Below are 18,008 nucleotides of genomic sequence, written 5' to 3'. Positions count from 1 at the left end.
AGTAAGTATGCTGCGACGCGATGTTCAAGTTACACTTTACGAAGACCATAGACTCAAACTACAAACGAATAAAAAAAACTAAAAATCAGTCGTCTTAACGTATTATGAATACATTAAGCGTTTAAAATGTTTGAAATTCAAGAAAGAAATCATTTATCATACGATTTACATGTAATTTTGCACAAAAAAACAACAATCTTATTGTTAGCTTTATGGCACGGTTAAACACAAATCACGTGCAAAATCGAATGCCTGCATAGAATTTGATTTCGAATACATTTTTCGATGCATTTTTAAAATGGAAACAAAAGAGATGGTAGCGAAGGAAACTGGAGTACAGAATGTATAGTTTCCGAGCTAAAATTGATTGCCCGCTGGGCGCCATTAAAAATACATTACGATAGGAACCGCTATGCACTGTTTTATGACTAAGGTGGGTTTGATCTTTTATGGATATCGATAAATATTTGGTATTTCTTGGCGTTTCATTAAGTAATGTTTGGAGTCTGATGTCTTTGACGTCCATTTCGGCTTTGATATCCATTTTATTTTAAGAAAGATTTTGTTGGTTTCTAGGCAAATTGATGATGGTCCTTGAATGCTTTCATTGTTCTGTTTCAATCATACGTAAATAAGACAAACAAAAATGTGTTGGTATTCATAAATTTGGAACTTTATTAGCTTAATCTGAAATAAAATGTAACATTTTAAAAATTATGGTTGTCTCTACAAACCCAAATAGATACCTAATTATAAAGTAAAACATTGAAATCACTATATTAGTTGCACAGGCATAATTTAATACAGTCAAAATCCTATGATACCTATATTATGGTCAGAATAGTATAAATGCTATCGGCTCTATATTTTCCTAACAAGGCCATTTAAAACTCAATTTCCCAATTGGTCTATAACTATCCCCATTGGACAAATTCTGTTTTATACCAGATAATATATCCAAGGGAAATCATATGCATTATGCCAAAATATCCATAGGCCATCAAAGGGAGCAAAAAATACACAGGGGCTTTGTTTGTAATAAAATTTAAATATTTCATATGATAGGAAACCAATAATTGACAACGGTAGCCCAAAAGATATTGTTTTGGAGCAAAGTTATGAATAAAACATGTTTTTATAACTGTGTTTGCGTCCAGTGATGCATATTTTTTACATTATTTTCGATGATATTTGAATATAATATTTGTTTGCTTTAGAATTCCGTATTTAAAATTTATTTGACCGTAGTGATTTAGTATTTACTTGCGTTTGATTTTACTCGAATATTATACATTGAGATAGGTAGGTAGATAGATTGGTGATTTAAATTTTTTGGCGAGGTGAATCGAAACTAGATACTTGATGAATAAAAATTATTAATGAATAATAGTTAACCATCAATACGATGAGGTACTAGGTATTGATTGATTTTTATTATCTTTAATTTAATTCTGTTTATTTAACGTTTCGGAAAGAGTAAAAGAGATTTATATCAACTATATGAATATATCCAGTATTTAGATTTCTATGTATCCAATCCTGAATAGGCTAATTTAATATCGTTGGTATACAGAAGTTATGTATTTAGAAATTATTGGAATTGTATTTCAGCGCGCATTGTATGGAATTTGCTACAATACTGGAGCACATTTACATTGTTCAAATACATCATATTATATGTACATATTTAACACAATACTGATTTGATACTCCCTAAAACGTATGGATTCTTTTCAAAACGATGTAGGTAAATATCAAAAAGACTTAAAGTTAAATAAAAACGTTTGGTTTAGGTATATATAGAGCATAATTAATTATTACAACACTATATAAAGTCTAGCTCCCAAGCTACAAAGCTGCAATTTCAATCATTTCTGTAAATACGAACACTTAACTTTTCGGTACACTTTATTCATAACGGAACCCACAATATATTCTACTTTCGTCTTTTAAGTTTCACCTTATTCTGTCTTTTCATGAATTATTAAAATATTTATATTCACGTAGTTGTAGCATAAATGTTTCATATTTTGTGGGCGATTACATTTTGTTATTCACTGATCTTTAGATAAATGGGAAATCCTGAAGGACCGAGGGCGAACCGTTGACATGTTATTGTCATGCAATTATCTATACAAAATTCCTTTTCATTATTTACTAGCTGTGCTCCGCGGTTTTACCCGCAGTGCTCCGCTCCTGTTGGTCTTAGCGAGATGATATTATTACATAGCCAGCCTTCGATATTTAGACTATCTAACACCGAAGAATTTTTTAAAATCGGACCAGTAGTTCCCGAGATTAGCACGTTCAAACAAACAAACAAACTCTTCAGCTATATAATATTAGTATAGATTAATATATTTTCAGTGGAATATAAGGACACGTAAATCGTGAGCTTTACAATGGAAATGTTTATTTTACGTTCAAACTATTCATTTCTAGTAATTCTTTGGTTATTTGTTCGAGTCGGAAATCGTATTCATGCAATAAAGTTTGTATTTTTGGTTTTATTCGTTATTTGCTTAGCTAGGTTTACTATAATCTGATTTGACTATTTTAGGACAGATTAACCTTAAATCTTTGGCCGTTGCTATATTACATACTATGTGTGCCGCGCGGTTTCACCCGCATTACCCCGCTCCTGTTGGTCTTAGCATGATGATATATAGCCTATATTACTCGTGGATAATGTAGTTTTCGTATGGTGAAAGAATTTTTAAAATTGGTCCAGTAGTTTAGGAGCCTATTCATTACAATCAAACAAACAAACAAAGTTTTCCTCTTTATAATATTATATTAGTGTAGATTTATAAGTTGCAACAAAAAAATCAATTTGTACCATTCCTACTTCAGAAGGATAATCCTGTGTTCCTTTAGGGTTGCAATAAAACTGTCAGAGTGTGTCACTCACAAATGCATTAATAAAGGGTGTAAATGAATAGCTAAGTATTTGAGTAGCAATTGTCCTTATCTATAACAATGAATCGGAATGCTACCCCAATTGAGCGTTGAAACGTGTAAGGGGCAACCCTAGAAACTGTTAAGTGCGTGCGTTACGTGGCCGTGGGTCTGAAAATATGGTGTATTGTTATAGTGCTTGAGTATGAATGTGATTGACGCGTCTTTCCAAACTATACAAGGCCAGTACACAACGGTGTGAAACTAATCACGTTTAGTTTGGAAATAACTTTTTTACAAAGTTCTTCCAATCTATACAACAGCAGTGGTACGCAAATACTCGCGTATACTTTGTAGTGAAGTAAGTAAGAATAGCGCTCCAAAGTATACAGCGCCAGTACGCATGTGGACTATCGTGTATGTTTCGGAGTAAGCGCGGCGTCTTTCCATTGCTCGCGTTTATATTATTGTATTGCTGTTTTGAAATCTATTATTAAAATGCATGTGTATTGTGTATACATATTTACACAATAAACATTAAATATTAAATAAATTATTTAAACATTATTTTTAAATAAACATTATATATAATGTTGCGTACTGATCGTATCTTTTTTGTATCGAGGATGCTTGTGTCTTTGTTCCCGACTATACTGCACGACTTACAATTGACAATAGTGCTAAAATGTAAGAATCTAATAAGTCCAGAAGAAGACGCTATTTTAAGCTATTTTTGTTTAGTTAAAAAAAACACGAACCTAACCTAACCCATAGGTAACCCTTATATCTGTTACATATTTATTTTTCTAAGCTTACCTAATAATCTTTTTATTACATATTTTACTGAATCAATCAAGAAGAATAAAAGTAGATAGATATAATATAGCTGTACAAGTATTTGATTGCCTATATTTATCATTTCGCTCAAGCGTAAGTGGTGTAGTAGCTATATTTAGTTATACATATTTTGCGTACTGATCGTGTATAGTTTGGAACGAAGAAGCAAGCATCCGCGTTACAAAGTATACACGATCAGTACGCAAAATTCGTGTATATATTGTAATAACAAACTTAAAAACAGCATTACAAAGTATACACGAGCAGTTTCCTATGGTTGCGTTCTGGCTATGTATAGTTTGGAAATACGCGTGATTGACAAATTGATGAATTAATAAAAACTTAAATTTCAGTAGCGAAACAGATTATGAGGATGTATTTTTCGTTGCGTGCTACAGTGCTGATTTTCGTTTTTGTTGCTATTAGGCCGCACATTTATAGGACATAATAACGAATCCGTAAGGGAAGAAGGAAACATACCTACTAAGTATTTTAATTTCTTTAAAAAAAATCTGGTTCCAAATTAGCTCTCCCTAAAATCTTTGCCATTGTTTTCAATGCTACTGAGCGAATATATACAACGAATTCAAGCTCTCAACGAATACAAACTAAATTCGCCACGCTGCTGCAATATCTATCGAGAGGACAAACGTAGTCGGAGACGGACGACGGTACTACAGAAAATGGGTCAGGAAATATTATCTCACGTACGCTAAGGACGGCAATAACTCACTACAAAAAATAACTACTAAAATCTACGCTCGTGGTCCAGTTAAACAACAAATCAATGAACAATAGAGACCACAGTATGAGGTAACAGTGAACACACGGGTTGATTCCCACGAGGTACATTATCACACAAAGAGTGCATGCGGTGCCTAAATTGGAACTATATGATGACTGTTTACAATTACGATAAGTCGGTGCACAGTGGTGGATTTTTGATTCGTTGATTGAAGTGTGATTAGCGGGATAGCTGTTATAGATTATGTAACATATTAATCATGTTAAATTTTACATGTGCAGAAATACGCGAGCTCTACATTTTTGAGTTGCGAGTTTCAATCAAAATCTTATGTATATACGTACCATGTACGCCTGTCTGAGTTTTTGTTTTATAAACAAATAAATTGGCAATAGTAAGTAGAAATAAATTATTATGAGTCAACAATTTTAAACAAAAAATATAATTGTTATTAGCACATTTTACACTCCATCCGCGGTGTGTAAATTTTCTAGCTACCTACTTATTATATATGTACCTATTATGTATTTTACAAACTGTTTAATAAGCTGGCACAGGGACGAATTGTAAACTTCTTAGTAACTATAAAGTACCTACAAAATAACAAGCAAGCAGAGCACTATCAAACTCAAAAGTTTGAGTTTACGAAAATTAATATACTCTGCTATAGTTTATGCGACATAACGATTATTTTAACGTTATTTGTATGATGCCATTTATCAACGACCAAAACCGATAGAAACATAGTACATATATAAGTAAAGAATATATTAAGAATATAATATAATAAATATTTAGCCGATATTTTCAAGTAAGAAATTATTGAAATAATCAATCATGAAGAAAAATGAAAACGAATATCAATGTTTTATAAACAATTAAACATCTATAAAAAGGATCGCTCATAATATGCTGATTTAAACTGTATAAATTAATTGTTCCTAAGAGCCAAGGATATAATAATAATAATTTGGACATAATGCGTGAAATATTCACGTTTGGGAATAATTCTCGTGGGATTCATTATCGCAATGATAGTTCGTATCTAAAATTCATATTGTATTTACAAACTAACATAAATTGCTTTGTAATTGTTTAACACCGGGAGCCAATTTTATGATTTTAATAATTGTATGTCAATCATTGAGGTATAAAGAGGACACCACGAACAAAATCTGTGCGACAAGCGCGGCGGCGAGGGGGGGAGTGAGTCATACACTTTGTAGATATATTCTGCCTCTTATTATACTTATAAATTAAAACCAATCAATGTAACAAATAAATATTGTTTATTAAGATAAAAAAATATGAACAAACTTATCAATTAAAACAAATAATTGTAACAAATAAATATTGGTTTGAGACGATTGACTCTAACTAGTGTTACAAATAGTGTAGTAGCGATGTCATCTCTAGTACGTAGTACATAGTAACTCAATGATGTCAATATAAACCTTCTAGATCGTAATGTTCAAGGATATACCTAGTTTTGATGATGTCGTTGACTGCCTTTTAATTAGTTTCGTCTACATTTGGTTCATCTGATCCTCTAACTATCGAATATTCAAATTTCGAACCATACAAAATGTAGAGACACTATTAGAACACGTGCCGTCTCTCTAGTTTGTTGAGACAAAACTCTCTTCATAAAACACTAATATTCTACGGTTTTGGACATTTTATTTCTCAAAACCTTTATTCGCTTCAAAGAATAAACGGATATTTCTAAGAAGTAAGAACTAATGAATAAGATACTAGCTTCATTACACAACTTCGCTCGTGTGGTTCTCAGATTAAAACAACGTTACTGCAGACTCGTTGACCGCCTCCTTGGTACAGTGGTTGACGCGTGAGCATAGCACCGAGGGGTCCTGTGTTCGATTCCCGGTGGAGACGAAGAAAAAAAAAGTCTCGGTCTGGCAGGGCACAGAAGACTGATCACCTACTTGTCCCTAAAGAAAATCGATCAGTGAAACAGATGTATAATGCATCTGCCCCTTACCCCACTAGGGAACATAGGACTTCACTCCAGACTCGAATCGGCAAACAGTTGTAGAGTCAAATATCTTAACATACCTTCTTTCGGATACATACTACATCTAGTATTTAATTCTCAAATCCCGTCCTGTACGCAGTACTAGAACACTTAATAGCAAAACACAAAAGTATTTGCCTGCAGTCCAAACGTCTTTGTCCTATGATTGATGGGCCCTTATTGTCGAGTTTGCTTTGAAAAATGAATGCCAGGATTGTGCGCACTTGATTGCAGTCTGTCATTTGGGTCAGACGGTTTTTTGCCCTGGCAGTTTTAATATAGCACGCCGTGTAATTGAAAGGGCTAATGGTAGTATTGTTTATTCTGGGTAATTTGGTTTGTAACATTCGTAGTATTTGTAAGTTGATGTTGAATTTTGTAGTGGCGGTGACTGTAGTTTTTGTATGTGTTTTATTTAGGTAGGTCAAAAAGAGCGTGTGTGCCGAGCACACGTGTCAGAAGTGAAACTTCTTTGACAAGATTCACAGATACAAAAATTGTCGCCATACTCCATGACGTGACGGTATTGCCATGACGCGACCTTGAAATTTTACTCCCAACGTGCCTAAAGCAGTTTCACATCAATAATTTAGTAAATAGCGATACGGAAACTTTCGTTTCGTGCTGAACCTAATTTGTCGATGCTCTTGTAAAATATGTCAATTTACAAATGTCCATTAGGAAGATGCAGCGTAGGGGTAAGTTAGATTTAACTAAGTATAACTTGTCCAAACTGCTTGATAAAAACTTAAGCTGTTAAGCAGATTGAGACATAAAAAATTAAGTGAAAATTTCTATAATATGGGAAGTAATAATCACATTTCATTTGCATGTCAGATGCTCATTAGCTTCAATCGATTATGTGACATTGTAAAACATTGTAAATACTGCATGTGAAATGTCGATATAGCACTATGTTTGTGTAGCATTTAAATGGCTTCTATTTGATGAGTTATGTTTATTCTTAGTGTTCTTTGATAATTCTTGACTCTATGATAATTCATGACCGATTTTGATAATTCTTTTTTTATAATATTCCTTGAAGTACGAGGACATAAGAACCATATGGAGAGAAAACGTAAACATGTACCACGGGCGAAGCCGGGGCGGACTGCTAGTTTCATATAAAAAACGATATTCTCTGAAAATATTTAAAAAATCTTTATCTAGATAATGTAATGTGAGTGCAATCCTCTCCAACCTAAATGTAATGCACCAAACGGGCGTAAATGGCCGATGCGGTCTTGATAGAATTTTCTAGACATTCTCAATCCAAGAGTGGTTGAAACTTTCTTTACTGAAACAAACATTTATTTATTCAATTAGACTTCTTATAGCAGCACTTTTGAATCGTCATAACATAGTTTTACTGTGTTTTACCATCTACCATCGATTTGGAAAGCAGTTTCTATCGAGAAGAACTGGCCTGAAACTCTGTGCTTGCAAGCAAAATATTTTTATATCAGACAGTACTTCAAAACTAAATGCAACTTGAAAACAAATCACGGTACATGCCAAAAATATGACCCAAAGCGAAATCTGCGGTTAGACCACTCAGCATACGTAATATTCCGAAATTCATGCGCCAAGCAATATATATTCTGTTTGCAATCACTGTTACACACATGGCTCCTACGACTTTTCCGTCGCGGCCATTTTCTATGCAAATTTCATTTATACTGATTTTACGTTGTTTGTGATTCCTTTGTGCCGATTCGTGTGTCTTTATGCTCGATTTCCATGTCGAATGTGTTTTCTTTGGTGTGGTTTGTTCTACAATAAAACAAAAATGTTTCGTGATTAAATTCATAACTAAGGCGACAATCAGGTTTCAGAATGATGGTTTATTTTGTACTAAATAATACATTTCAGTCTGTTTTTCCTATATTAGTTTTAATTGGACTGAAAATTACCCTGAAATAGGTAATTTCAGGGTAATAACAACTACTTGGGTAGTTGTTATGAATATTTGCTTTACCCCGACATTTGTCACCGTGCCTTCAAGGTCAAAGTTAAGGGCCTTAATAAGAACTGAAAATATATAATCATGGTGCCTTGTTATGTATGCACAAATATACTACTCATTGTAAATACCGTTTAATTATGAGTATAAAGAAAACGATGAATTGATCGAAAATTTAATAGTGTGTAGAAATAGCCTTGTGTTGATAATTAAGTATGTTCAAAGAATATGAAGGTTATACAGGAAATAATATATATATATATATATATATATATATATATATATATATATATATACATCACACATAAAGAGGAATACGGAAGTTAACTTTAAAAGGCTTGAAATAGAAAAAAAATTATGGTGATGCGTAAAAGTTGTCAACAAAAATCGGTGTATTTGATATTTTATAACTTAATAGACACATTTAATGAAGAGGAAATGATGAGTTTTATGACACAGAGACAAGACGGTAGCCATGTGTGACAGCGCGTGCGCGGGCGCATCTAAATACCGTGAAGATTTTACGGGTGATATTTTTTATACATGCCGTTATATTCACTTTACAAACAGACTATATATATAAACGTAATTTATTTTGCTTTTAGCTAAAAATACTATGTATTAGTAATGCAAAGGTACATCGGTTTACAGAATGCAAGTACCTATAAGATCGATTGCTCTGGATGGGGGGATCACGGGCGGCCGAAAGGCAAGCGAAAGACGCGGGTTCGATTCCCGCTATGTTCAATTTTTTCTTTCGTTTAAAAATTTATCAGGTAGGTATGCTTATACTTTGTTAATACAAACTTATTGGTAACAGCATTGCTCTTACAAAAACACTTTCTTAATAAAATATACATCGTATTTCATTTCATAATTTCACAATAATTGTTCATAATATATTGTACCTAATTGCTTTAAGTTACCAAGCATTGAACATGAAAATTAAAATTTCAGTCAGAACAGCCCATGTTATTAAATAGCTATTAGTGAGGTCGTTTCAAATGTTTCTGCTATTAAGACTTAATTATTCGTAGTTCGTACGTCGCGATCATAGATATTATGTTGAACTGGAAACCGCAAGGAGTGTAAATAAGCGTGTCAGTTTTGTGAATAAAGCGCCTAATTGTGTTGAAAAATTTTGTCGTAAGTTGGTAGTAACAACATCTTTCAGCGATAGAAGAGCATACAAATATAATTAGTGAACTTGTTATGTGGTTACGATTTATCTTTTTATGAATGGAACGTTTTGCACATATGAGTGCGGTAAATTACAAATGTTTTGGATATTATGAATAAGCTATAAGCTATATCCTAATAAGCCTAATAAGCTATATCCTAAATGAAAAGTATTTTTATCAGAGATTAATGAATATTTTATTCATAAGAGCTTTAGACCTTTAGTATTTTCCAGCCTCTTGACTTTCATACTTGTCGCATCTAGATGTAAATTACTATTACATTCCGTGATTACGTTTGACGTTATCAAGTCATAGGTGTTTTACAAGCTCGTATTTATATAAAATGTATAACAAATGAGTGGCAGGTAAGTGTAATTGTTCCAATCATGCCAGTGCGAACGTCACACAAGGAACATGCAAAGTTGTTGTGACATTAGAAACTTTAGGTCATGTTTTGTAAAATTTAAGGTACATTTACATACAATGAAAGTGTTATTTTTAAGCTTTAGTATAAATTACGTTAGAATAAAATGATTGGCAGATCATTTATTTATCGTAATCGTAACATACCTACCTATTATTATACTTTACTAAATAAGAAGTCGCTTAATAATATGTTTAGTAAAAGAGTTTTCTTTTTATTTTGATTCAGTTAATTACGTACCTACGTCGTTTTTTAATATCGCAATCGGCATCCTACATAGCTTTATAATATAATAAAGTGAAGATAAAACGAATGATACGTCTATATGAGCATTTCATAAGATTTACTTTACCGCAATTTTCATCATAGCTAGCATAGTATTATATTATCTGCGACCATAGTATGACGATACTTATATTAATGTTCTTTCCGTAATCTGCATAATAATTAAATAATAAAAATTAGAACTATGCTGTGGTGTTTTAACAGTGTATCAGTTAAACAGTATTGGCTGAGCAAAGCAAGTCTGGTTGATTGACTCTGAAATTACTTAATCGGCGTTTATGCGTTTGTATCTACATTTGTTTGATCAAATACCACCGACCACGCAAACGTTTTTGGTTTCAAAAGTTTATGCTTAGCTGCGCTCACATATAGTTTCAAAAATAATAAAAATGGTGCAATAATATCCAGTCTAGAGAACATGGTTACGATGGACATGTTTATCTTCTTGATCATTGTAATATTATAATAAGTGTTGTTGAGTTTAAAATAACAATTTAATAAAGATATTAAATAAGTTCATCAGTTGTTTATTACATGCTTTTGCTTGGATCGGAATCAAACGGAGTTATGTGAAAGTGTCCTATGAACACTTATTTTCTTTTTCCATATTCAGAGATTTAATTAATTTTGTTACACCGTGTTCGCTTCCATAGCGATTCAAAATTCCATTACGTAGAATGTAAAAATAACTATGTACATAATTAAACATAGCATAAAACCCGTAAAAGGCTGCAGAACGAAGTTTTTAGAATACAAACAAACCACTGGAGCACAATAAAGTAATATTTATTTCCCGCTGTGAGTTGAAAGAGATTTTAATTCATTTTACGGTGCGGACCAATTCAAATATTTACTTTACCAAATGGACACAAAAAATGTACCAACTCATTCCCTATCCTTGTTCCCACTGAATTCGAAACGCTGTTTCCTTGGGAATTACATTGTAATAAGATTTAAGGCTAATTTAAACGATCTACTAGCTTGTGTAAACATCAAATTATTACTTTTCAAATATACTGGGAGTTAAATTGCCTTTGAGATTACAGACATATATAATATTTTGGGTAATTAAAAGAAATTTGTTAACATTTTGTGGCATGACATGGGTGAGGCATATGTCCAGCAGTGGACAAATCTTAGGCTGATAATGATGACGTTTACTCATATAATTAAGTGGTCAACACTCAATATTATACGATTCTTGTAAATCGTACAATAATAAACGCGGCTGTAATAAATTCATTTCTAAACTATGAAAGCTTCACATAGTACAATCCCATGTTTATTGTGTAAGTAAACAAATAGGTATGTAGTTAAATTATTGTCACTCCTATATAGCCCTTTACTATAATTAAACTAAAAGGTGCAGAACTGAAATTTGGCAACGAGGCAAATGAATATAATTAAAAACTTCCATACTTAAAAGCTCCCATACAAGTGTTCAACACATTTAGCTGAAAATTCTTTGAATGTTTCATAATTAAAGATAATAGATAAAATTTTCAAACGATTTCCACTAAACGAAGACATTAGATGTTCTTAGAAGTCCACATTTATTATGGATTGTGTGAAAAGCAATTAACCCAGAAGAAATCGTAGAAGAGCGAAGTCCTTATAATAACTAAGTAGCTGTGTGTTGTGGCTTCGCTCATCTTGGCCCGGGCTAAAAACAAAATATACTGTAACTATTTAGTAAAAGGCCGAAATATTACATTTATATGGGCTTTGACAAAGTCATTATGAGGTTTGAGCAGTCCAACCTAGGAGTGCCGGAGCTTTGGGGTTTGACTATAACATATGCATCATTCAACTGTTTTTGAGGTTTGTTACCTCAGACTTTCAACTGGGTGAACTGATTTCGATGATTCTTTTTAAATTTTGGTTCCAATAAATTGTCTAGTTCTGACAATTTGAACGCGGTTTAGTTAAAAATAATTTTCGCGTCAAGATTTTTTTAGATAAGTCGTAACAAAAAAATCTAATCTTCCTCTTTATTATTTACGTTATTATTCGTCACAAGAGTCAGCATATAACACTAACAGTAAAGTTACAAGCTGTGAACTCGGCGCGCTAAAGAATACGAACGATCCGTAGTAAGGCAATAACGGGCCGCCACAATGCGATCTGAATTTAAATCCTCACTAAGAGAAACTTACTGCAAATTGGTCCTATCCTATTCACATCCGTGACTTGTATTTTTAACGGCTTCGCTTTAAAACGGTTGCGTTTTTAAGACATCGGATAGATAGAAACGTTTAGTTACAAACGTAAATGTACCTACATAATAAAAGTACATATAACGTTAACGATACATCTCAAAGAGACATTTCATTTAACACACATATTGAACATGATAAATATTACTATGTAAATTATACCACGACCTATTAAAATAACGTTTAATAAAATACATTTATCGCTATAACGTTCTCATTTTCTTTTATATACAGTAACAAGTTTTTTAGTCTGTTCAAAAATATAAAGTTAAAAAGGGTTTCAACCAATATGGACGGCTAAATATATTTTCGCAGAAAAACTATCACGCCTTCATTAAAAGTCAATTAAAAAAGACCGCGGGTTTGTAATGTCTGTATCACACAAGAATATTGTATAACAGAAGGATATTTTTAGTATTTTTATGTATGATTTCATAGGGAGGTGTTTATTTTAACAAACACACAAAAAAGAAAAATATAGGTAATACGATTCTACTTGATTTTCCTCAGTCCGTACGACAACTCCACCTTGGAATAAAATAATGTTAGATGTCATTTTTAATTAATGTAATTAGTAGACGTACTATCTACGCACTATGCAATACTAGTTCTATGTGAAATATTAACGAAAATCATCTTTTATAGCTTAAATAAAATGCAAAACCTCAACCTTTAAAATAAAATCTGTTGAATTAACCATAAAAGTCAGTTGAAATGTAATCATGCACATGAAAACCGCTCAACAATATTTTTATGTTAAAACATTTATGAATTTAAAACGGATTTTTATTGAACTCACATGAATTGTATATTTGTTTTATTAAAAAGTTTGTATTAATATCAAATAGAGTTTATTTGAATATATGTTTCAATTTAATAATTTTATTTTTTTCACAGATGCAGTACAAAGATTCGTCGAATTTCCCACGTACACAGAAGTAAATCCGGGTGAAGATGCTTTACTCACTTGTCGAATCTCAGACAAGAAGGGAGTATGTTCGTGGCAAAAGGATAATAAGGTAAATCATTATTTTAAAACTAAAATTTAATATATTTCAAAAACACTAGATTCTGATTACAAATTGCTCTATTTGATAGCTGCTTTTAAGACATTCCAATCAGCAACTAAATGTGCTTGATTTTTTTTGGCTTGGTTAATAACCAACGGACTAGATCCAAAATAAGAATCAGTCTAGTAAGGCAAGGCCGATTACCCATATAGAATATTAAGTCAATTCCCACGCCCTAATAAGGAAGAAGGCACTTCTATTTACTATTCGTGATAAATAATATATAATCTATTTTTATTATGCCAACATTGGACATAATAGTCTTGGAAATTTTAAGAAAGCTTACAGCAAAGTATATTTTAAATAAATATTGGAACAACAGCGTCTCTATGCAGTTAGTTTCGGCAGTTTGAAGGGTCTGCAGCTAAGCCATGACGTGATCAGCCTGTATGGATGAATGGGCCTTTGACAACAATTCTGCGTATTTCGTAGTACGTTGCCAAGCTTTGGCCCTCACTTTGGCCTGAATCGGGTTAAAATACATTGTGGTTTACGTATCGCAAAGGAACATTATATAGTTTCTGTTTCTCTTTATTGGAAATTATAACATAAGCTTTACATAAGAATAATGTAGAGCGATAAAGGTGGTTTATATCTTGGTTCGAAATGTGTTATCGTAACAATTATTAAAACTATGAAAAATTGTTTTAATAGGTTTTCTATAAAAAGAAAAATCATTCGATATTGAAATTAGAAATACGTTATGAAGGTTGCTCTACCTTGTCGTTTTAGAGAGCTTTTTAAGTCCGTTATGTTTACGATTTGTATATATTTCATTGGTATTTTATGGAATAAGATGTTTATGATGAACACGTAAATTAAAAAGAAGGTGGTTACCAAAATATTAAACTGTCTTTAAATCACTTTGAAGCTTTTTTTGGTAATTATTACTACACAAAAGCTTGTTCCAATAGCAGCCAAAATCATAATATGGTTCTACAAAACGTAGTGTATTACATAAAAATAGCTTTTATCAAAATAAAACCCCGCAGTTCGCAGCATTTTAGTTAAAATGTAGCAAAAACTTCGCAGATATGTCGTTCATTTTGCCCACTAGTAGGATTAACTAGAAATGCATATGTTTGCAGCTTTACCGTAATATGCATTTTCATTTTCTTCCTGAGAAAATTTAGTGTGTTTTTTGCATATTCGCAGTACGTAATTTATTGCGAAATATATCAGCAGATGTGTGAATTTTACCTACCTATATTTAAGCGTGGTATCGCTGTGTTTTTAGTGTGAATTTTTAAGAGGAATACCTATTGTAAATTTTCCTTGCATTAAAAATAAGAAAAGTATTTCTAAATGAATCCGTAATATTTATGTATTATTATATATAAGTATTATAACTTTTAAACCTACATACATTCTGTGTCTAAATCATTAGATTAATATTAGATCTTTAGAGCGTAGAGCTGATCTATTCGGCTATTTAAACATAATACTCATAATATCTAGTATATAGATCAATTAATATACTGACGGTATTATCATAGCTGTTGTAATTATGAATATGGTCACATCCTCTATTCTATTCATTCTTAGAAAAACAACGATGCGCATCGTAACTGTTACATTGTCGGTTTGTGCATTTCCTTACGGAAAGACAAAGCTGTTTGTAATTCTAGTCATTTAATATCTTTATAAATACATATAAATAAAATTGTCTCTTACCGTGAGAAAATAAGATTTTTATTAAATGTATATGAAGTATCTATAATAACATTTTTTACTGCGTTTTAGTTTCACTTGTCCACCAAAACGGCTCTCAAATTTTAAGCAAATTACATTAGCAGATATCTTGTACCTATTGGTTATCTGTGGTGTATGTATACTTGGCTACTATTATTTAATAATTATTAACCCTTAACACGGCAAGCCCTGAAATAATGTACCCAGATATGACCTGAATTGGTTTTAGTGATAGTTATTGATTAAAAAATACTATTGTAGAGAAAAAATAAAAAAAAAATTCCTGTAAGTAGGTTTTTCAGGATGTCCGTTAAAACGGCCTTTGCCAAGAACCCCGTCTTCATTGTTGTCTCAAAAAACGGACAACGCTGCCATACAGCTTATAAAATAAGTATGAAAAAAAATAAAATTCACTTAATATAACACAATTGAAAACAATTTCAAGTAGCATTTTATTGTTTTATTGTATCACAGTATTTTCACTATCTATTATAACAAAAAATTCTTCAATTTTAACTAAATACCTAACAAATGATAATTGAGCCCTCTCGAGCTCAATCACACTATTTAGTTGTGTGGAATGTTATATAACATTTATTATTTCGTGTCAAGTAACCGTTAGTTTCATTTAATACAAATAATAATGGTTTTTCTAAAATGTTAAGTGATATTTGGCCGATGATTAGGACATTTAGACGAAATGCATGTGGAGGTCGAGGAACTCCCGGTTCTATGTAGACCCAACAGATTTAACTGGTCTTAGATTATATTCGTCATTTTGAACTTAATTAAAAATAATTCTACACATAATTAAAGACTCTAAAGCAAGAAAATCCAATAAAAGTTATATTTTATTAAAGTACGAATCATGGCAACGTCCGTTTCTTGGGACATGCCAATGGGTTCTTAGTTACCTGTATCTACGGCACTGTCCTAAAAAACGGACCAGCTATATTTCGAATATTTTGTCATAGAATTATTTGAATATTTAATAATCTTTATAGCAAAAACAACAGTTTATCTCACCTGAAAGTTAAATCAATAGCAATCAAACATGGAAACTATTTCATTAAAGCTATTATTGACCAGAAACACAAACCATCACTAATTCCGGGATTCCCTAAATTCAACAGTCACCTAGCACACGAATTAAATGTTTTCTATAATTGGCATGTAGGAGAAAAATAAAGGATTGTTATCGTACTTTCTCCAACGTAGTCAATTTTCTAGATTTTTTGGAACGTTCAAGATTTACACGGCAATAAGTACATGTACTAAAAAAGTGACAGAAAAGCTTTAAGGGTTAAGATATAAAGAAAGAAGTTATGTTGTCCCCAGAAGAAGAGATATGCTACAATTATTTATAGGCAAATGTTGTCTTAAAATTCTTTATTTTAGTTTGTAAATTCAAATTTCATACTTAATTATAAGAGAAAATATCTATGTGAAAATTCGCGGTATTCGTTACTCTGAAATCACATGAAGCACACATTCAACTTATAATTACATAATTAACTTTCATTATAGAGTTGTGTTATGACTTGTTTTTGTTCAAGTATAGTTTGCAAAAATATCGCTTCTATAAAATGTCATCAGAATAGATTAGTAGACTAGAGTAGATAATTTTTGAAACAAAAAAAAATCGCAGTCGGATGAAACCCATTAGAAAAGGAGGGGAATATGATAAAAATGTAAGGAAAAATAAATTACGGTCAATCCGAGTTCGGGAAGTGGGAGGAGGGAGCTTTTAAGAGAAAAAAATGGTTTCTCCTGATTTCCGACAAAACTACAAGTTCTAGAGAAAAAAGTTCAATGGCAAAGTTGTAGGTAATTAAAAGTTCTACAACTTTTGTATTCACAATTTTTTCACATAACCTCAAAATTTAGGTGAAAAATTCAAAAAACCAAATTTTTGGTCTTTTATTTTTATCTACTTCAAAATTTATTTATTTTCTACGAAATTTGGTGGAAACTTACTTTATTATGTCCCAAATACACTGTAATTTATTTGATTGAAAATATTAATTTTTTCGCCTTATTTTGAATTAATACCAAAAAAACAACCTAATTTTCAATCGAAAAGTCACCCGTCAAAATATCAGCTTTTTTCAAAAACTTGGGGTGCCTTTTATTCATTGAAATCTCTACTTTCATATGGTGTAAAAAAAATAAACACCACCATAGTAAATGTTCTCAGGAAATGCATACAAACAGTGTGAAAATTAGCTTTTACTAAATCAGGCACACTTCTCGAACTACCTGAAATGTTTTTATCGACATCATTTTGATTTTAAATATGCCGTAAAATATTAAACTTAGAACAGATAATTATTTTTCTTTTGAAATATTACCGAAAAGCCGATACAAGAGAAGATATAGAGTTCAAGAAGTGTGCCTGATTTAGTAAAAGCTCATTATTACACTGTTTGTATGCATTTCCTGAGAACATTTACTATAGTGGTGTTTATTTTTTTTTACACCATATGAAAGTAGAGATTTCAATGAATAAAAGGCACCCCAAGTTTTTGAAAAAAGCTGATATTTTGACGGGTGACTTTTCGATTGAAAATTAGGTTGTTTTTTTGGTATTAATTCAAAATAAGGCGAAAAAATAAATATTTTCAATCAAATTAATTACAGTGTATTTGGGACATAATAAAGG

At 31.7% G+C, this 18,008-nt stretch overlaps 1 protein-coding gene across 2 annotated transcripts in view; it reads left to right on the top strand.

Annotated features, from left to right (window-relative positions):
• LOC149903586 (kin of IRRE-like protein 3) overlaps nucleotides 1–18,008 on the top strand; it is an 88,196-nt gene that overhangs the window by 17,839 nt on the left and 52,349 nt on the right. For both annotated transcript variants that reach the window (XM_090108382.1, XM_090108381.1), the window contains exon 2: nucleotides 13,482–13,603. In XM_090108382.1, coding sequence (XP_089964508.1) covers nucleotides 13,482–13,603 — 122 coding nt within the window. The remainder of the gene's footprint in view (nucleotides 1–13,481; nucleotides 13,604–18,008) is intronic.

The sequence above is a fragment of the Colias eurytheme genome, chromosome 13 (assembly GCF_061535395.1).
Source record: "Colias eurytheme isolate Ceu_HAF_F1 chromosome 13, ilColEury1 Martin Lab GWU primary, whole genome shotgun sequence".
NCBI classification, from domain to species: Eukaryota; Metazoa; Arthropoda; class Insecta; order Lepidoptera; family Pieridae; genus Colias; species Colias eurytheme.
This window is presented reverse-complemented; position numbering and strand designations above follow the sequence as displayed.